The sequence below is a fragment of the Pyxicephalus adspersus genome, chromosome Z, assembly GCF_032062135.1.
Source record: "Pyxicephalus adspersus chromosome Z, UCB_Pads_2.0, whole genome shotgun sequence".
Lineage (NCBI taxonomy): Eukaryota > Metazoa > Chordata > Amphibia > Anura > Pyxicephalidae > Pyxicephalus > Pyxicephalus adspersus.
The window spans coordinates 77,973,903-77,996,651 of NC_092871.1; the positions used below are offsets into that span (position 1 = coordinate 77,973,903).

At 38.1% G+C, this 22,749-nt stretch overlaps 1 protein-coding gene across 1 annotated transcript in view; it reads left to right on the plus strand.

Moving 5' to 3' along the window:
• NCS1 (neuronal calcium sensor 1) overlaps positions 1-17,710 on the plus strand; it is a 67,510-nt gene extending 49,800 nt beyond the window's left edge. The window contains exons 3-8 of the mRNA XM_072430175.1: positions 4,114-4,252; positions 6,257-6,335; positions 9,583-9,671; positions 9,973-10,050; positions 11,356-11,476; positions 15,489-17,710. Coding sequence (XP_072286276.1) covers positions 4,114-4,252; positions 6,257-6,335; positions 9,583-9,671; positions 9,973-10,050; positions 11,356-11,454 — 484 coding nt within the window. The 3' untranslated portion in view covers positions 11,455-11,476; positions 15,489-17,710. The remainder of the gene's footprint in view (positions 1-4,113; positions 4,253-6,256; positions 6,336-9,582; positions 9,672-9,972; positions 10,051-11,355; positions 11,477-15,488) is intronic.
• The last annotated feature ends 5,039 nt before the right edge of the window (positions 17,711-22,749 follow it).

The following is a 22,749-nucleotide window of genomic DNA, read 5'->3' on the forward strand; positions in this document are numbered from 1 at the left end:
AGCCGTATAATACAAACTAATAATAGTATACCCCACAGCATACAACAACACCCGCCCCCCCAATGCTGGTTGTCTGTGCAAATTTGGGGAGCAGTTCAGTTGAGTGGTAGCTATTAGGGAATGTTCCAGGCTACACAACCCTACAATACCCTACCTTACCTGGCTACATGGCAGTACCCAGGTAAACCATTATTATCAAGGAGATATCATTTACATTGGTCATGCAACCAGCTACCAGTATATTGCCAGATTTAAACTGTTGTTTGTCTTTGATAGGATAACTGTAACCCCGTAGTAGACCTTGTAAGGGGGCACAGTATATATATATATATATATATATATATATATATATATATATATATATATATATAATGAATATTTAATTCTAGATTCTCCTGTAATAACAAATATTAGTTTTGCTGTTATACTAAATTTTGCACAGTTACAGCTTTGTTTTTCATTTTTGCCTTTTATATTTTAGGTTTAGCATGAGAGTTTGAATGTGTTCAAAGCACAATGCTGTAAGCAAAATGCAGCAACTGCACCACTTCACAGGCACCCAGCAGAAGGCTGTGTGAACGAACCCTTGGAGGTCTGACAGCTGTTGCCAGGGATGCTGCTAAGATCCTAAAAAACCTTAAGGGATACCTGGGTACCACAGAAGAAAATGAGTGTCTATATCTGACAGGAGATAAATTGGAGTTTTCATTGATTCCGCTGATCTCACCCCAGTGTAGGAAACATAAGTTACATAAAGTCATAGGGAGGATCCAGTGAGATTTGTTAGACCACATAGATTGACACTTCAAAAAGCAACAGTTTCCCTGCAGATTTGGAGGGTTTTTTCCTTGTAAATGGCTAAGTTATGCTATGCTGAGCAGAATTTGCAGCAGAAAAACATAAATAAATACAAACAACTATGAGCTTTGCTCTGGGTCAGATGGCGTAGATCTATTTGTTAGATTATTCAAAGTAATATTTTAGTAAGCACTTCTTGTCCATGAAACCAAGCATGAGCGGGCAGCTCACATTGCAAAAGATGTCCAGTGGGTGCCGATCCAAGGGGTTGGAGGGCAATGATGTAACCTTGTCTAAGCTGCTTATTGTAAAAACCTGATACTCCCCAAATCCATAATTTACCTGGATTACTGCTATAGATCCATTGATCAGCATATCCAAGATTCAGCCGGGAATACTCCAAACAGCCACCAGCCTATTAGGTCCCATTGGTTTGTGGTTAATAAGGAGTGCTCCAGACTGAACGAAATTCTAAAGTCAGTTAATATTAATTTCCCATCAGAATCTATTTTTATTGAATCTGACATTTAGTCTTTTTAAATATAACTTTATGTATATGGGTACCTTGTAGCAAGATTGTCCTTATGAGTTTCGATAGGACTGCCTTAGGTTTACTACATACATTTCACTATATTAGACCGACCCTTCAGCTCGGCATTTACTAGGACTTGGTGTATTATTATGTCCTATCTTAGTCCTTACAAAAATGCGACAGGTAAGATTCTACAATTGTGTTTGATTAAAAAAAGAATACTTAAAAGTGTGCCAAGCACTGCAGTGCAGGAGAGGCAAACATAAAGGTGAAAACCTGTGTGTAGTGTAACCAATGGAAAATGGAAGCTGTAGGAAAATATTTAGATGCTTACCTTTTAATATTTATTCCAGATAAAGTCGATGTGAATATATAGCAATCCTTCAGGTCATTTAAAAATTGCTATACCTGTACAGTTCATAGTATCAGTAATTCTATTCGTGTCTGCAGTCTTGTCTGCTGCAAATCTGAAGGCCGTATACACATGACATTGCTTGTGTAAAGACACGAAGGATAAAATATACTCCAGAGGCGTCCCATTCGGTTACAAACACAATCTGATTGATACATATATATTACATACAGTATAAAGTATACTTCTACAGGAACTGCAAAGGCTGATACAAACAAGGCCACAGACGGACAGACTGCTATACGCCTACATATTAAACGTTCTCAGAACTCTGGCAGACCTTGTGTGTATTTTTCTCTTTCTCTTGGATCGTGAACACAAGCTTTTGTATTAATTGGGGTGAAACTGGGATTGATCCAGATTCACAATTAATTAGATTTTTTTAAGGGGAAAGGCTTGGAAAGCAAAGCTTATGTAAGGGTAGGAGCTATGTGATACTATTATAGGCAGTGGCTTTTCCCCTGGGTCCAGCAAATAATATTTTAACCAGTAACAAGGTCTAAACCTGACATTATGGTTCATTAAGACCAACGATCTTGGTAAATAGATTTAAAAGAGATTGCACTTATATATATTGTAATATATATATAAATAATATTGGCAGAGCAGGCAAGAGATCATTATTTGAGGGCACCTTTGCAATGAATCAATGTGATTGGCTGATATGGGTCCAGTTATCAAAATTTCTGGGAATTTTTTGTGCTGGGCTGGTACAATTCAAGGGTGGTTGGAGACCCACATGTTAAATTAACACCTAAACTGCTGGTTTTCAATGTGGAATGTTGCAACCTGGCTAACCTTCCTAAAACAGCGGTCGCCAACCTTTCAGACCTCACAGACCACTACATTCATAATTTTAATCCTGCGGACCATTAATATGATTTTTTTTAGATAAATACATTTGTATAATATTGATCTTCCTAATTGTGCCTGACGAGGACTGTGGAGGCTCTGATTCATTGATCAGCTCACGGTTAAGTGAAGTATTACTATCGTTACTTTTATCATCATTATTATTATTTGGTATTACTAAAGAAAGGCAAAATATTTGTTAGCTTTTGCTCACTCATTATGGGTTTATTTCATTGTAATCTAAGGCCAAACAAGAAAAGATACTTATCAAAGTCAAACTATTTGATGCCATTAAATATAACAGGTAAAGAAAAATCACAGTTAAGGTCATACTTACCTAAAAGATCATCTGAGGAATAAACAAATAAAATGGGAAAAACAATGGGATGAGAATCGGTATTGGTGGAGCGGGGTGACTGTTGTAATGGTGGAAACAATACTGAAGCGTACGGCTCGGGCACGGTTGCCTCATACAACATAAGACTACACTGACGTCACGCTGCGCCTGCCTTGTTTTTCCATCTCTAGTACAGTTCATGAATTTATTGCAATATAAAGAGGAAAATGGTCAATCAGGACATACAAATTTTTTAGGATATTATTTTTGTTTTATTAATATTAAAACACAAAAATTGCAAATAATGTCCAAATTTTTCTGTGGACCACCAACATTTTCTTGTGGACCACCAGTAGCGACCACTGTCCTAAAAATGTTATAGTTGGCACTATATAAATACTTTTTATTATTAATAATATTAATAATAATAATAATACTGTGCCCCCTTGTACAGCAACACTTAGGGCACCACTAGAAACCATTTGGGCTCTGCTGCATGCTGACAAGGAACATACAGGCACGAGGTGAGGACAGAGTTATTAGGGAAATTGCTCCTTCTACTTCACTGTGCTGTCACCGACTGAAGACAAAGACATGACCTGACTGTATTGCCTAATTGCAGCAGGTCTCCATCCTGTCAAGTTGTGTAAATCCAGACTATTTCTTTGGCAGGTAAAACAGTTTCTATATATATATATATATATAAATATATATAATTATCTGTGTACTTAGCTGTTTGCCTGGAGGCCTAAAGTACTGATCAAACAAACATTAAAGGTGTACCAAACTAGACATAATAAGGCCTCCACCATTGCCACCCAGAATCATTGGCAGCACTCCAGACCTACAATGAAAAAGACAAAAAAAGAAACTTGGTAAAATGAAGAATTTGATTAACAAGTAGGCTCTGCAGGGGTCAAAGTCATCTTAATCAGCCAGTCACATGATGTGCAACCATCCTACCATTACACTCCAAAGAGTGTTCCAGCTTACTTTTTTCCTTCAGTCAAATTGCTTATAAATATTTTTTTAGGCTTTTGCTTGCCACACGGGTTGTCAAGATTTTAATTCCACCAGTTTATGTATGTAAATGTATTTCCCAGATGTGATAATACTCTTGGAAAATGTTGCCTTGGTGTCTTTTTTATGAGCTCCTCTAATAGATCTGTCTTATTTCTTCAGGTATAAGGGCTTCATCAAAGATTGCCCAAGTGGCCAGTTAGATGCTGCTGGTTTTCAGAAAATTTACAAACAGTTCTTCCCATTTGGAGACCCAACAAAGTTTGCCACATTTGTCTTCAATGTTTTTGATGAGAACAAAGTAAGTAAATGTTTGTTTTTATTTGCTATATATGACTTAAAGGAGAGCTACTGGGTATGATTAATAAAGCTGCCCAGTACTGGAGAAGATAGACTATCGTGGCGGAACCTAGGTGATCCACCAAACCTGGGAATGGGTTTCCCAAAATAATTTGCTGGTAGTAAGCAAATGTTTTCAGTACTGGACCAGATCCATTCCACATTTGCTGGATCACCAACGTCCTCCAATGACAGTCTGCCTTCTCTGGTCTTAAAGAACTTTAATAATTCAGGCCCACTGTTTTTAGAAAAAAACACAAGAATCACTAAAGGTATACAGTTCAGTAACCTAGAGGTGCCAGCACACACCTGTAATAGCTAAATGCTTGCCCACCATACCTATTTTACATTTTTGTTGACCAATAGCTTCCCTTTCACAGCAAGCCTGTATAGAGAAAAATATGGTAGCTCTTTTTTGTTTTACCATTTACTGAATAAGCTTATAACAAACCTTTATAAATAATATATATGAACATCAAAGTCAAAAATAAAGATAAAGGCACATATCTCCTGACCGCTCTCTTAGGCTACCCCCAAATCTGCATTTCTTTAAAATAAATACATTACAGTAAATTCACTTATGTATGTATGTATGATAATATTATACAATTATATTTAATTTCTTCTGTCGCACCCAGGGTTTTCCAGACTCCCTTCAGCCAATGACACTTTTAATTTCTAATTTATTACATTATATAATAAAGCAAGAACAAGTATGTGGAGTGTGTTATGATTAATTTTTTTCTATTAATTTAGGTGTAACAGGTTTATTTACCCACAGCACAGACGGCACAAAATTACTTTGCTTGTTATATAAAGATTCAATGATTACAAGCTTCATGTTTTATTTGCTGTTTCTGTACCGTAATCATTGTGGTATGTTTCAAGCTAGTCATGTAACTTTCCCAAGTAAAGCCACAAACTTGGTGCTGCTTGAAATACCAGGGGTGTGTATGGAGAAATGAGAACCAGTCACATTTTTTGCTTAATGCTGTCTTCTCACCTTCCCTCTGCCTCCAGAAATGGGGCTAGTAAAGTCCCAGATGCATGTATGTGAATGATGCTGACTTTGGGATACATCAACCTTGTAATGGTTACAGGGTTGAGAAGGTGTCATTCAGTGCCTTACTAATGACTTCCCAGAATGTTAGGTTAATACTATCAATTCCTGTAATAATTCCCATTGACATTAGAGTAGTATACTGGTCTCTAATAAAAAACCCTAATAGCTAGATTGGTAGTGTTGCATTCACTACACTAGTAGACCCATGCCATGGTGAGCTTACCTAGGAGGTTCCATATTAAATCCTTTAGCAGATTATATTGCATGAAGATAGAAATAAACCTATTGTATCAAAACAGTCTATAATAATGATCAGCTGCTGCACAGATGTCTTTTTGGGTTGGTGACCCAGGTATTTGCTAAGGAGTTTTCAACTGCACATGGCAAGATCATGCAGTAATACATGTTATTACCAAACGTTGCAGCACATGCATAGTTGGAAATTAGTCCCTTAAAGCTTTTTAAGTTGACTGGTTCACTTAGTGGGTTGCACCATTCAAAGTTGATGTTATCTAGTTGTGGAAAGTGGTAGATTAAGTCACTCACTAGCAGAGCTGTATAGTCAGAAGCGTACTGACTCCAGCACCAACTCCACAGTCCTGCACACAGGTTACTATAGCTTTTAGGGACCCATGGGAGTGGCTTTCTGTATCGTAATTCCCAAATCTGCCCACCTTTTATGCCCAGTATGAAGAACACTCACTACCACCACTGCAGTCTCCTATTTTTAGGAAGAAAACAGAGAGACTGGATTAGAGGATAAACAATGCAATACATTAGCATCCGGCAATAAATGTTCCATAAGAAATATCCAAGTGAAATGAATGCGTTGGTGCAAAGCGCGCAGGTAAAGTGGTTCAGGCAGAAATTTGATTTAATACTTAATGATTTTTTTTTTTGCAGGATGGACGGATTGAGTTTTCAGAATTTATCCAAGCTTTGTCTGTCACTTCACGTGGGACGCTGGATGAGAAGTTGAGATGTAAGTCAGCTGTTTTGTACTTCATCTATTTTGTAAATCAATTTTTTTTAAGAAGACCCTGTTACCAGAACATTTGTTTTAACAAATGCACATACTAATTGTACATTTTAAATAAAAAATGCATGCTATTTAGTTGCAAACGCCTCCTTGTATAGGCATGTAGAGGCCACCGTCATCTAGGATGTATTGTGTTCGGAGCTAACCAACTAAAAACTATTAATAAAGTAACACTCTATTGCAGTGTTTCCTTAACCTCCTTAACATGGGGAACCCTTTAAAAAATGTCAGGGAACCCCCTGAAAATCCTTGACTCACAGCACATTAGTGTGGTGGTCAGTAGGAAGAAACGGAGGAGGCAAAAACTGTGATGTGGCAGGAACTGTGAAGGACAGAAGAGTTGTATAAGGGAATTGAGTCTTCTAAAGCAGTCACATTTTCTAGTGAGTTCAGATGCACATTGTAAAGTAAATAAAAAGTAAGTAAAAAGTTGCAGGTAAAAGCACAGAAAATCATATTATAAATGCTGACTTGCAGTCCTTTTTTATTTCCACTATTTTTATTTCAGTTTGTCATCCCACCATGGCACAGATATCTAACTTCCTGTTCCAGTAACAAAGTGTTATTGATGAAAAAGCAAAAACATTTTTTTACTTTAGTGGGGAAACTTTAGAACATCTTTTGACTCTTTTTTTTTTTTGCACCTTCCTTTCTCAGTGATACCTTTTACTCTTATTCTTGTTCTGATTTTCCTATGGAAGGAAATTAAGGAAATAATCCCTTACAGTGTCACAGCAACCAGATCAGAGGTTCTAACTCTTTTCCCACTCAAAACATGAAATGACAATAGTCTTGGCAGTATTTGATTGTTGATGATGTTGTATAAGTCCAGTTTTGTTAAAGCATAACTAAAGGTAAACCTTTTTTGTAGATGTAGTGGGGTGCTAGAACCACTGTAAGATTTTCATTGTTTGTGTTCACATTTGGGAGATTCACTCTCTGTAATGTCACTGGAAATAAGGCCTCTTACCAAGTCCTAAAAGAGAAATAGGAGACAAATCTTCTAACGGGAACATTAGTTCCACTTCTCACTTTAGTTCAACTTCTCACATTAGAAATATATCCTCTCAGATTTTGGTAATTCTACTACAAAACACTGCAGAAAAAAAATCATAAACCTAACAAAAATAATTTCAACCTTTCCCTTACTCTTTCGAGTTTTCTAAAAAAAGATTTGGCTTTGGATACTGTCAAGCGAAAAAGAAAGTTGCATATGCGAACATATTATAAATTATCAGGGCCTTAGATAAATAGATTCAGTTCATTTAATTGAATGAAGCCAAAATAGAAATGCCTTTGTAAAAAAACTAAGTACAACCCATGATTCAGTAGCTTGTAGAACTACCTTTAGCAGCAATAATTTAAAGTAATTATTATGTGTATGCCTTTATCAGTTTCTCACAGCATTGTGGAGAAAAGCTGGCCCGCTCTTTTTACAACTTTGCTTCAGTTCATTAAGGGTTTGCAGCAATCCATTTTAGTTCATTAAAGGTTTGCAGCAATCCATTTTTGCAGAGCTCTCTTGAGGTCCCACCACAGCATTTCGATCAAACTAAGGTCTGGGCTTTGAGTGGGCCATTGCAACACCTTGATTCTTTTATTTTTCAGCTGTTCTGTTGTAGATTTGCTGGTGTGCTTTGGATTGCAGTTCTGTTGCATGATCCACTTTAAGCCAAGCTTTAGCTGTCGTACAGATAACCTCACATCTTACCCTAAATTACTTTGATATACAGAGGAGTTCATGGTTAACCCAATCACTTATACAGAGGCCCGATCCTGTATGTCTAAAAAAAAAAAAAAAAAAAAAAAAGCCCAAATCACTGTTCCTTGACTACTGTGCTTGACATGGCACTGTGTAATATAGCCAAAAATCTCCATTTTGGTCCTGTCTGTCAGTAACACATCAGCCTGATTTATTCAAGCTCTTAAAGACTGGAGAAGATAGACTATCAAGAGTGAAACTGCATGATCCAGTAAACCTGGAATGGATTTTTAAAAAGGATTTGCTATTAGCTGGCAAAACCTTTAAATCCTGATATAAATCTATTCCAGGTTTGCTACACCCAAGTTCTTCTTTTGGAGAAGCTCTAATAAAAAGTATTGTGGTTTGTTCAGATTTTGCAAACCCAAGCCAAGCTGCCAAGTTCTTTGTAGAGAAGAGGATTTCTCCTGGCAACACTTCTAAACAAACTATACTTGTTGAGTCTTTTTCTAATTCTATTGTTGTGAACTATAACATATAACACACAATCTATGGTCTGAAATGGAGCTCTTGTGCTTTTTGCAGTTTCTCAGAGCATTGCATAGTTTGAACGTAAGGTGAATTTGCTGAGACATCCACTCCTGTAAACTGGCAACCGTCCTCAGTGTTTTCCACTTGTGGATAATCTTTCTCGCTTTAGAATGGTGAACTTCAAATTATTAAATTATTTGCAGATTACCTTATAATCCCTCCCAGATTGATGGGCAGAAGCATTTATTTCTCTGGCATCATTGCTTATGTCTCTCCTACTTGGCGTTGTGTTAACACACACCTGAATTCTCCATACCAGCAAACTGCCAAAACTTCTGCTTCTTTTTTATTCAATGTCATACCTAATGATGATCAATTAATCTATTTTACTTGATTATTAGCACTTGGTTGCTACTTTACCTTCTGATTTTTGTGAAAGAAGTAAAAGTGTACTTAATTTTCTACACGCTGCTGCTGCCTTTTGACTTATCATTTATTAAATAAATAATGACACAATGTATGTCATGTGTTGATGTTCATCTGAGGTTGTGTTTACCTCATTTTAGGACCTGCAAAGAACCAGATGATTTTATTAATTATGTCCTGATATGCAGAACCTTACAATAAAAATAGGGTGTACTATCTTTTTGTCATGGCCATATACCTAGGTTCCTTTTGACCTCCTATGGGGTGATAATGAGCTTCTGCAGTAGTTGGATCTGCTTCTTATCACACTCATTTTGACATTTTGACAAAGGCCATGTGAGAAATGTTTACCTGACTCTCCATTGTTGTTGGCAGACAGCCCAGAGATCAGTGTGGTGTGACTTAGATAGATGTTCATATTTATGTACAAATCTGGCAAATGAAAGATCTTTTACCAGGTGTATTATCCTAAACATTATATATGATTAAAGAATATAGTTCTATGTCTGAAGATGACTTTATTTTTTATAGGGGCGTTTAAACTGTATGACCTGGATAATGATGGGTATATCACACGAAACGAGATGCTGGACATTGTGGATGCAATTTACCAGATGGTGGTAAGTTTGGAGCTTTTGTGTCTAATTAATGAAGAAGTTCAAATAGCAATGCTTAATGAAAAGGAGAATTTAATTAGGAATTATTTTGGGAAAAATCCTTACAGGTTGGCTTGGTGGGTGTCAATAATGTAGTATGATAAAAAAAAAAATGTCAAGGTTGAGTATTATTTTAATGCTTACTTGTATATATAAAAGAAAATCATATGACCATCTGACGTAATGCTTCTTTCAGGATCACAATTGCAGCCCTTCCTTAGATCACTTATAGTGCATTTGATTTACACGTGTGCTTTTTCTGCAGGGTAACACCGTGGAGCTTCCAGAGGAGGAGAACACTCCAGAGAAGAGGGTGGACCGGATTTTTGCAATGATGGACAAGGTGGGTAGAAAGGGCAGTTTGTTATAGATTAAATGCAGCACTATAGTTCCATTTGTAGAGAGCCCCTATTAGGTGCTCTTCAGAAAGGGCCACAATTATATACCTCCAGCCCTGTAACCAGCCTGTAATCCTCCAGCTGTAATCACCTGCGTAATTCACAGGGGTGTTAGCAGTTTAGATATGTTGCAAAATATTAAAAGCTTATTTTGGATTGGCTGCTGATATTGGTAACTCTGTACCCCTCCTTTTTTTGTGTTGCTGTTAGATGTAAATATTTAGGCTGTCATTGCTGATGTGACCTCCTTCCAAAGATGCTACCAGTTTGACCATCCCAGATGTCAGTCTTTCCAGGTTCTTGATCTGCACACTTGTTCTCAGTCAGGAACTTGGATGAAGCAAAATGGTTAGTACAACCAGGTAACTAGCTTTTTAAGAAGGAGAACTTGGCAATGGCATTCTTTGTAAACCTTTCCCTTAACTCTTAAAAAATAAAAATAAAATATATAGTTTAACATGCAATATATAACTGTACAGTAGCATAAAAAAAATATATATATATATGTGTATATATGTGTATGTGTATACATATATATATATCTTTGTATTGGACTCAATACAGCTATTTTGTATTGAATCCAATACAAAGTGATTTTGAATTTCCCGCTGCTAACTCCCGGCTGCACCGACATCACAGAAAACCCCGTTGATCTCGGCTTTGCATTTGCCGGCTGGACATGTCTTCAGGACCTGCAGGGGACGAGCAGGATGCCAGGGGACAGCGACGGGTCAAGGTAAGTGTGTGTGTTTTTTTTTAGGTTAGAGTAACCCCAAGTGTGACTCAGGATTACTTCTTTTTGCAAATAAAATCCACCCCGAGTCACAGTCAGGATTACCGCTTAGGAAGTTAAAATACAATTTCTCAGAAGGGTCACCAGCTTTTGTCACTTCCATACTGCTCTGTTCAGCTGACAGGATTCCTAACACCCTCCCATCCTTATGTGACAGTGTTGGATACCCGCTGATTGGCACAACCACATACACATTGGTCTGTTGGAGGGGTCAAAAGCTCTATGCATAAGTTTGACCAAGCAAAATGTGGGCTTATGCAAGGGTAAAGTTCCTGGGTTCCCGTGGCTGAACAGAACTGCATAGCTGCTGCTGGAGAGAGCATTTACGTGGCCCTCATTGACAAAAGAATTGGTCACTTTGATACGTATTGCAATAATAATGATACCATATGAGTTCCGTGAAAACACACAGTGATTTCTTTTTCAGTATTACTTACTACTGATATTTTTCCTTCAGAACTCTGATGGTAAACTGACTCTGCAGGAATTTCAAGAAGGATCAAAGGCAGACCCCTCAATTGTGCAGGCACTATCTCTATATGATGGATTGGTATAGGGATTGCCCACCACAGCTGTATGTAAGTAATAAAGGAAGACTGTCAAACTCACTACAAATTACTACACTGTCTATGGTAACCTCATAAATGGCTTATTTCCACTGAAGGCTACAGTGACTGCAAAAATAATATACCAATTTCAAGGTTAACATATTATTTATAAAACATATTCACAGGATCAGGATCATCACAACATACATGAACATTATGGCACACTTACCCTACAAATGTATTGTGTAATGCATTTTCAGTTCCTGAACTTTGTCCCCCCACTCCATTGCCATAATTTCCGCTGCTGCTACCTCCAGGTTGCCAGGCTTCCTCTTGGAAATTAAGTGACCACCAATGTCACTTCTACACATGCTCACAGGGGTCATCTCCAGCATCTGGCAAATTCTTTCCATCTTAAAGCAGCTTGGAATGAGTAGGAAGTGTACACCAAATCTATTTTTTACATGTCTGCATTGGACTATACATGTCTCTTCTTTCAAAAGTCCCTGACTCCTTTGTTTCCAGTTTAGGAATGAACTTCAACAAATTCCATTCTTTTATAGCGTGGAATGGGTTAAAACATTTTTGGGATTTTATTGCTGTCTGTGTCCCCATTAGAAATTTGGGGAAATTCCATTTTTGACAGATGTTACTGGAACAAATGTTTTCATTGGAAGTTCCCCCCTTCAATTCCTGTACAGTAACATCTGTAAAATGTTGATTTATTAACTTGCACTTTTATTAACCATGAAACCCTAAGCAAAAAGAGTGGTAGATCTCTTAACAGGCAAGATTAGCCTGACAGATGTCATAATATTTTCCTGCTTTATTGAAACAGTTTTGGGGCCTCCGCATGTGACAGTGGTATGTAGACTGAGTTTTTGAGATTTCTATTAAAATAATTGCTGGGGGAATTAAATGGCAACTCCAGACCCAACTATTTTCATATTCTCAATCTCTAATACTCAAGTAACACATTCTGTTGCTGCCTGATAATGCAGGGGGCTTTCTGAACTCCATTGAGTTCAGCTAATGTGCATAGTATGGAGCTGCACCCCCTGCTGCATTTTAATGGGGCTAATGAAATCAGTGCTTCCACCCCTAACTCTGCTGTGCCATTCACAATGCACAGAGCAAACAGTCATCACTGGTACATGTGCTTTGTGAATGACCATATGGACAAAAAGTGAAATGAAAATTGGCCTACTGGGTTCACAGATGCAAGAAATTTTACCAGATACCCGCACTTTGTTTGGAGTTAGGCTTTAAGAAGAGCTGAAACAATTTCTAAAGCAGTAACCACTAACATTAATAATATTGTTATACTGACACCTGTGGGGGCTGCCATTGTTGGCCATCTGAAAAAAACAGTAGTTGCTTAGCTGGGTCTGATTTAAGTACTTTAAAATCACAATACCAGCATTCTGTAAACAGGTGTCAAAAAGTTTTGGAACTCCTTACATCTATATTTGGTCTAGATCAGAGATTTAGAAAACACAACCTTCACTGTTCTTGATGATACAGTCCTTTGAAGAGGCAGATGAGGCTCCAGTAAGAGAACAGGCTGTTTGGTACACCACCTCTAGAGGGCGTTTTCCTTAAATTATAAAAAGATCCTGGTGTCCAACTAGTAGTAGTTAGATCCCAGCAGTTGATGTGGAACCCCTTTCAATCAATATAAGTGCCTTTTGCATTTTTCTAAATTGTGCTAAACACCCAATAGGAACATCCCTTGGGAAAATGCCCCCTCCTCCCATCTTGAATTAATATTCACAGCTCAATGTCACAGCTTGAATTGTCTTATATAACACTAGGTTGAAGACTTCAGTGTGAATTCTAGAGGAAATAAATACACTGATGCCATTGTGTGAATCTTTGTAATTAAAGCAAAACACTAGGATAAAAATACACACTTTGCAAGAGGAACCCCCAATAACGATACATGTTTCATAAGATAAGAATATTTGAATAATTAATATGACATCCTGGACACATTTTATCTCTTTAAATTCCTAATGAGAACAGCCTGCAGAAAGACGTGGGATGTATATCTGGGTTATAATACTAGATCTCCCAGAATTTGCTAGGTCTGACTAGGAAAACTGAGTGCTAATGATTTTTGGTTGCTGTTCAAAATTACAGGGAATTGGCAGGTGATTGGCTCAGCTCTGTCACATGTGGGTGTAAGTCCTGAGCCCCAGCTTTTATTTGTTTGTCATCCAAACAGCTGAACAAAATGATGGATAAAGGAAAGTTAAGTTGTTTGGGGAAATTTAAGTGAACCTGTTGGATTAAAATTCTTGGTATGAAGGTAAAGTTAAGCCAAAAGAATATACATAAAAGGTTTGCTTCTTTTGTAGAATAGCCCTTTGTATTCCAAGTTTATTCTGGTAGATAACCTTTACTAAAGGCAAATGCACAGACTGCCATAGCTGACTTCCTTCTAAAACTTATAGGCCTCTGGCTTTGATAGGATCTAATAACTTTGAGGAGAATTGGTCAAGATTGAGCATTCATAGGAATTTCAATCTCCATTGTCAAGTTACTTTATCTCCTAGGGATTGATGTTTGTGATGTTTTTTATTGGTATTCCCTCCCCAAGCAGTCACGTCTGCCTGGTGTAAGGTTTTTGGACCCTTGCTGAGGTTGACTTCTCTCTTGCCTGACCTCAGGACTAAATAGCATATTATTATTATTACACAGTATTTATATAGCACTGACATATTACACAGCACTGTACAATGTCTTTAGTCATGTCACTAGCTGTCCCTCAAAGGAGCTTACAATCTAATGTCCCTACCATAGTCATATGTATTTATTACAGTCTAAGGTCAATTTTGGAGGGAAGACATTAACCCAACTGCATGTTTTTGGAATGAGGGAGGAAACCAGAGTACCTGGAGAAAACCCAAGCAAAGATGGGGAGAACCTACAAACTCCATGCAGTGTCCTGGACGAGATTCGAACCTGGCACCTAGCGCTGCAAAGGCCAGAGCACTTACCTCTTGGTGCCACTGTGCTGCCCTAGCATGTATTATAGAAAGATAAAACTTCCTGTAAAACACTGTTAGCATTTTTTCATGCAGTTCTGACAACAAACTTGTTATTCAATAGTTGCTTAGGCAGCAAAAAAGGGCAGCTTAAACCACTGCTTTGACAGGAAAAGTATTGTTATCTGCTAGAGCTAATTCTACACTATTATATTAACTCACAAGCAGAAAATCAGATTGTCACAGATGTCTATTGGTGACTGGTCCTTTTTACCTTCCAAATACCAGAAGCATTATACAGATCATAAGTACTGATTTCACTTGGTCTTCCCTGTACGTTTATTCCAATTCAGACTTAGAAAATACTAAATCCCAGCATGTATACTAAATTAGCATGTTCAGCTTTGTACAGGCATTTATGTATAAAGTATTTTTCTCGTGTGAACTTTTAGGATTCCAACACCACTGGGATAGGGGCACAGTTATACCTTTTTTGCATGCTATTGCTTTGTACTGATCAACCAATTGCAGTAGCAATGGAAGGGGAAGTCGAGCAGCAGTAGCAGACTTTATGCACCTCTGTACTGCATTGCAGTGTATTCATTCTGCACAACCCTTCTCTTTTTCAAGGCAAGTGTGGTTTGACCCACTGCAGTGCAGGTCCAGTGTCTTTTAATAATAATATTAGTATACAGTACTTATATATCGCCAACACAATACACAGTGTTGTACTTTAAATAGGGATTGCAAATGACAGACAGATTCAGAGAGTGACAGGAGGAGGAGAGGACCCTGCCCACAAGAGCTTACAATCTTACTATATTAATTCATTAGGGTGGCCTTCAGAAATCCAGAGCATTCAAAGCAAGTCAAAAACACATTCAAAACTGCCGTTTGTATTACTTAACATTATTCAACAGGATTTTGCTAACTTGCATTTTACGTGCCTTTCGAACACAGGTCAAGTGCAAGAAGACAATGCCTATTGATATGAGCCCTTAAAATTGCTATTACTGTGTCTCTTTAATGTTAACGGTGCTTCTCTTTTCTAGATGCCCTGGATAATAGTATCCTTCCTGTGCCACCAGACCATGTCAGCAGCTTCTATCCCTCTCTTTAATCACTCCAGTATGGCGCAAGGAGGAGGACGCCCATCCCAGCCACTCTTCAGTCTCCAGATCACCTTCACTAGGGCACTGGCAGTCTCTGGAGTGAGCAGGAACGCCATCCACAGCTCCCAGTATGGTATCAAACATGCTTCAATCTTTACAGCATCCCATTTCCCTCCTGCTGCTTCTTGTGTTTCCTCGCACTTGGAGGAGAATTGCTTACGAAGGAGACCCAGCCTTTTCCCTTTCGCTCCAGGACTAGGGGGCGCCAACACACCATGACCTGGGAGTTCACACATCTGCAGGCTGTATATTCCGTCCACAATGACAGACAGTGGCCTCCTGGGTAATGGAATAGGGAGACAGGAGAGGATTGGGAGAGACTGTTTCATGAGGCTTTCCCAGTCTTGCAGTATTTAAAGAAAAAGAACATTTCTTTGGGGTCACCTCAGCAGAATGCTATGATAGGACACAACCAGTTCTGTGTGTGTATCTGGACCCTTTCAACGCACGGCACTCCATGTATTTGGGTCAATTTACATGATGCTGAATTGTGCTTTTTTTTTGTGAATAAGTGATTTTTTTATACATATAATATATAGCATATCTTTTTATTTATTTTTTATTGTAGTTGTCGTGTCACATGCTTTTATCAAATGGGTCAGGAAAAATGTATATTGGCTTTGATTCACCTCTTTGTTCTATGCTTTCATGGTACGTAAACGCATAGATACCTTATGCAGCAAAAGGGATAAAAAGGAATAGGGACTCTGAAAAGACTTTTTGTATTAGGTTTTTGGGTATTTGTACGTACACTAGGTAAGTGTGTTCAGCCTGAGCTGCCTTTGTAATGCGGGGCCCGCATAATAACAGCAGCATAGGTGTTTGGCCACCCATTGTGGATTATTTGATATTGGATAGATGGTCCTCGGTCTTGTCACCTTGAGATCCCAGCTCTCACCCTCTACAGCCAAAAAGTCTCACTTCCCATGTTGCATAAACAAAAATATCCAGTCTTTTCCAGGCCCCCTGACATTATTATCACTGCAGTGTCATTTGAAGGAAAAAAATGCAAGCAATTTACCTTACCAAGATTTTTCATGTCGTTTCTAACTTGCTTGTGTTCTGCAGGCATTGGAATAGACATTGCCCAAGCAGAAAGATTGGTCTTCTATATTATAACGGAAACCTTTCCTAGATATGCAGAAATCTTGACTATGATCTTATTAGTTATCCCAAGAACAATGCTAGGAGTGCCTGAAGTTTTACTGCAGCCTCTGTGCGTGGAAGCAGTGGCCTTGGTTGCAAATTAAAATAAATATGTGGGGGTTTTGTCAGTATTCACAATTTAGAAGTTGAAATGGAAAGGTATGTCCAAGACTAAATAATTACATTTTTAAAGAATTTGCAGTATATTGAGAAACTGAACAAAAAAAAAAAACCCTGCCTCTAATTGGAGCTCAGAACTCAGGTACAGAATGCAAGAAATTTAGGTTTAGAGATCAAGTTCCCCCAGAATGATACCAAATTCTTCTATTGCGTTATATCTGTAATTTTACAATTTACTATCTTTGCACTGACTGCGTTTGATCATGAATAGTCTAACCGGGGAAGAAAGTTAATAATGCTGGTGGTGGAGCTGGGACTTTTCTCCACAGTGACAGAGAGATTGTTGCTAGTATCCATGCTGAACTGAGACTTGTTCTATGTTGGTTGTACAACAGCAGTTGGGCCAAATCTTCCAGTAATGTACATGGCAATCAGGTTCCTTGATGGCATTCCTGCATTATGTGTGATGGCTGTTTTGGTTTCTACTGTCTTTTGTTGTGCCTGGATTTCTCTTTGAATTTCTGCTTTGACCGCATGATTAGCGTACACTAATTAGGGTTGGGAATACACAGCGCACCACAAATGTATTTAATCCTCCTTAAGTGCGTTGCTGCTCATATACATGTATGCTAACCATGTGCAGTCTCCATAGGGATAAGATGCGGTCATGGTGCACCTAATGCCAAATACAACACCTAACCATTGAACTCTCTGCTACCATGTGTACGTACATATGTGCTTGACTTCTTGTGACCTGATTTGAAAAAAAAGGAAATCTTAACTTTATTTCAATATTGCAGGCAAGCTTTAAAATAAACTCAGCACATCTTTGAATATATATATTTTGTGGGTCTTTCTTATTGCTGGCTGAACTATTCTTTTGGGTGGCAAAAGTGTGTCAATCACAAAGCTTTCTGTATGTAAATGCAAATTAATATTTAGCTATAGCCTTGAGTTTCTGGAGTGACAGCTGCTGTTCTGATGTTGACTTTATGGCTTCGTTCCCACTATGTGTGTTGCAGTATACTGCGCTTCACAAATTTTGTGATAGGCAGAGACATCAAACATTGCAACATTGCATAGAAAGCAATGTCTGATGATCCTACCTATGCCTTGCACTGCAGTCCATATTCACAATGCTTTGTCTGCTTTTGGGCACTGCCCTATTTAGTGTAATGAGTGGCTGTGCATTGCGGTATAACTCACATCAATGCACTTTCATATAAGAGGAACAAGGCCTTAAGACCTAGTACAAAAGAAACGATTTACACCTCTAATAAAATGAAAGGAAATCATCAGCTAGCCAATTGTAACTGTTCAAATGTGTTAGTAAATATTCAATAGGCTTAATTTGTAAAGTAAGGACAGAACTTGTTTAGTTTACGTATATCTAATATGTTGCCAAACCACAGAAAGTTATTGCAAATAACATGTAAAAACAGGCAGAAAAGACTCAAGTCTCAAATTACTGCATGATTGGAATTCTGATTAGATTTGATCAATTGTTCTTATACACAATAATACTTGTGTACTTTTGATGGGTATTTACCAACACATTGCAAAATACATGAAAAAAACAGACCGAAAAGAGTGGTTTTTTTTTTGTCATGGAAGGGTATAAATATTTACTGGAGTTGCAATAATTGATAAGCAAACAATCAGTGTGTGAGCAAATCCTCACTTCTAGGAACTCTGCATCATACTACAGGCATCTACCACAAAACCATCTTTTCCTCCCCCCAAAAAATTGACGGGGGACACCAGCACATATACGCAGTATCCTATCCTGGAATATTATAGGCAACTAGAAATTAATTATAAGTTGTTATGGCCCTTTAGGTGCCCATAAAGTCCAGCTTAGTCTTAGTTTGCAGTATTCAAGCGCATACGTGTGACTGCTTTTTACCCAATGCATTTCGCCCACCATAGGCTTCCTAAGGGGTATTATCACCCTTGCGAGGTAAAGTGCTGTAAACAGTATATTCCAGGTTAGAATACTGCGTATATGTGCTGGTGCCCCCCATCAATTGTTTGGGGGGAGGAAAAAATGGTATTGTGGTAGATGCCTGTAGTTAGTATGATGCACAAAGTTGCACAGAGTGGCTAGAGCAAGAATGTGCTCACACACTGATTGCTTGCTTGTTACCATGTATTGCTATTCCAGTAAATATTTATACCCTTCTATGCCAATAAACCCTCCTTTATGTTTGTTTTTTTCATGTTTTTTGCAATGAGTTGGTAAATAACCATCGAAAGTACACAAGTATTTTTGTGTATAAGAACAATTGATCAGATCTAATCAGAATTCCAATCATGCAGTAATTTGAGACTTCCCACCAATCAAAAAATCGACCGGTTTGATTAGTTAGCACAAAATAGGCAGCTGATCTGCTATGTATACTAGGCTTAAATACTGGGAGGTCAGATTACACACCCTGTGGTAAACATAAGACGGGTTCACCCCTCATTCCTTCGTCTGACCGTGGACTGGCCACTGGTGCCAATAATAGTAATTGTTGTGCTTATTTAAATATTTTGAGTGTCATGGATTTGCTTTATATTAAATATTTGTGCAACAGAAGCTTTTTTTTAATTAGCATGTACAAAATGTTAACTAAAATTGGTAAATATTTATATGTTTATGAAAAAAGAGGGACTGTCATGAAGCAAGTATTGTTCCTCAAAAATGTCTTACCCATTTCTGTGCAAAATGTACACTGGGAGCTGCACAATGTTTTCATTGAAAGAGTCTCTGCAGGGCCCAGCTTCTTTATTCAGTCGGTAGGAAGCGATACCCATCTTTAGGATAATAATAGAAAACATTTCTCAGGAGTTCAGCTATTGAAAGTATAGATATGCTTTAATGTTGATATGCCATTGAGATCTACCCACCTATCTATCTCCGAAACAAAGGACCTGGTTTATTTAAGCTCTCCAACTCTGGAGAATATGGACTATCATGGGAGAACCTGGGTGATCTAGCTAGAATGGATTTCTTAAAATTACTTGCTATTAATTGGCAAATGTTTTGGGCCAACCATGATAGTATATATTCTCCCGTCTTGGAAATCTTTAATAAATCAGACTCTAGATGGATGTAGAACTGATGCAATGCATTTTTGTTGTGTTTGGGATGCCATGAAGAATAAATGGCAGCCCAGCACACCAATGCATGTCTTGTTTTGTACAGTGCCACTAATAGGAAGAAGTCTTTAGGGTCATTCAACATGGACACTTCTTTGCTTCTGCCATATGTTTCGTGAAGCATTTTTGAAGGGTCTGGAATGCAGTGATTACATGGGATCATATAAAAAACAGGTTACTTTTATCATTGTGTTTGTGTAAACTCTGCATTCCTTGCTTCTCTGTGTTTGAACTGCTTTTCATCCTATATTAAAGTCGGTGAAAGTTCACTGTCATTTCATGTTAGAAGCTGAAGCTATCTATTTTCCGCTGCGCCTAAAAGCATTTGATTTGCTTCTGGGTTGGTCAGCATTTCTAAAAAACTACAGTGTGTATAAAAATGTAATTTCTCATAAATGTAAAGTATTGCAAATTAATGTTTCATATATTCTGGAGGGTTTGAGATAGCCATACCTTAAGGTAACCCTTTCTTTCACCAGTACTCCTACTCTGCACAGTACTTATCTTTCCTCTGCTTGCCACAAGTACCCTAGGTTAGTCAAGTTAAATACCTGGCACTAATGGGTATGGGTGACCTCCTGACTTACTTGCCTTTTTCTAATTGACAGCCTTAGATGCCACCTGGTTAGCCCAGTTCTGTCACGGAACTGGGAAAAAAGTACATGGTACTTGTGTAAACCTTCACCGGCCAAGACAAAGGGGAAGTATGGAACAGAAACTATATTTTGCTGGGGAATGGAGAAGTTGAGCGACACTTTAGTAACTTTAGCTAGTTGGTTACCAACATATGCCACAAAGGCACCGCAAGGCTTTCTTATTAGAAAGTCTGGTGGCCATATATGTATTAATCTGATGCTTCAGTTTTCATCCCATATCTAGCAATTTTTGTTTTCTTTTACTACACTTCCATTGCTTTAAACCAAATGCATGGATTTATTTGAGGATACAATTAATAGTTTAGGTAGGAATGTTGTTTTAAAGCTGATTAAATCATATGCACATGCAAATATTCAAAGTCCTTGCTTTCTATTTTACATACCTTTTTTTTTTTTTTTTTTTTTTTTGCAAAATCCTGAGTTAAAAGTAGTTAGATAGATGCAGACAAATTTACTACATCAAATGGCTGATCCGGCCATCAAACAATTAGGCACATACAAATGATCACAAGGAAATGTGTATGACCAATGTAAAGATTTTAACAATGCAGCTTCAAGAGTACCTGTACAATATGAGTATAGAGACTATCATTCCCAAACATAGCTTCTTAAAACTCCAATTACCTGGCTGTGCTGAGAAAGTGGTTTCAGTATGATCAAAGTCACTGAGCTGAAACCGTTCAGACTTTTGGTTTACTAGCTGTATGTTTGCATTTGTTCAGAAACCCTGGCAACATAGAGGCCAAGACAGCCAACAAACTAGCATTTTTACAAGGCAAAAGCATCGGTGTTGTTACATTTCTTTTAGTACAGTTTTCCTTGTTATAGACAGAGTTCAGGTATAGCCAAACAATTTTTTTTGCTGCTTGCGACCACATTGCAAGCTAAAGCTTTGTGTGCGTAGCATTGCAGTGCCATTATTTCTGAATGACACCTCGTGTGCAGCGTCGCACAGCAACAGCATGAATGGAATCTAAGTAGGTGTCTACAAGCTGTGTCATGTGAGATGAAATAATGTCAGCCTTTATTTTACAGCATCCCTTTCCTCACTTCATGCGGACTGAGGCCTAGCAAAATAGCTGTGTTGATACCCGTATTTGTAACATGAGGTTTTCTGGATTTGTATTTGGAGACATCAGGATATATGTTGAATTCTAATAGCTTGGGCCTTGCAGCTGTCTGCTTGCAATAGGGGAGATAAGTATGTGAGGCGGAGGAGTTGTGAAGTAATGGGCCTGGTCTCATACCTTACACTTAAAATGTTTACGGGTGGAGCTCTGCCAAAACAAAACCCGCCATTTTTCTTTTTGTATTGAGCATAAATCTAATGTTGGTTTGCCACAGTCCTGCAGTAAAAATACAACATAATTTTGTAAAGACGCCCATGCCAGATAAATGTACGTCAAATGTGTAATCTCAAACTGATAAAGTATGAAGAGTGAGCCAAAGTTAACTTCTTCGTTGCTGGACAGTGTGAACATCTTTCACATACAGATATTCCAAATGGCTTCCCTGGGTCATGATGCTTCTGTATGCACTGCTGGTTTAATGGCAGCTGTTTTGCTGGACTTTGTTGACTTGATTTAGGACAAGCTAGAGTGTTGATAGAGAGGGGGGACCACCATTTAATGTTTTGGTAAACACTTATTTCATTATTTGTGTCTGGGGAAAATCTGATGCAGTGTATATTTAAAAGCGGCAGTGTGCAAACTCTCACGTTTAACAGGACCTGTCAGATACAAACCCTATCCCCAATGCATTATTTTATTCTGAATATTTTGGGGGGTGCCTCTGTCTGTTTTTATTGCATTCATTGTCTCTATTGGAACATTTGAACTTTGCTTCCTGTCAGAGCAGGAAGTAATGGAGAATCCCATTATTGGCTACTCAATCATGAGAATTTGTTCAATGGTGACTTCTAGTGATTGTTACATTGGCATTCCTATTCCTGTGCGGCCATCCTTTAGTTTGTCAAAATCAATTTTAAATTCTGCCCTAGCCACATTCCAGAGCAGGGTAACAATATTGCCTTCCCATGGGGTGCATGCAGGAGCAATGTTGTCTCCCTCAGAATG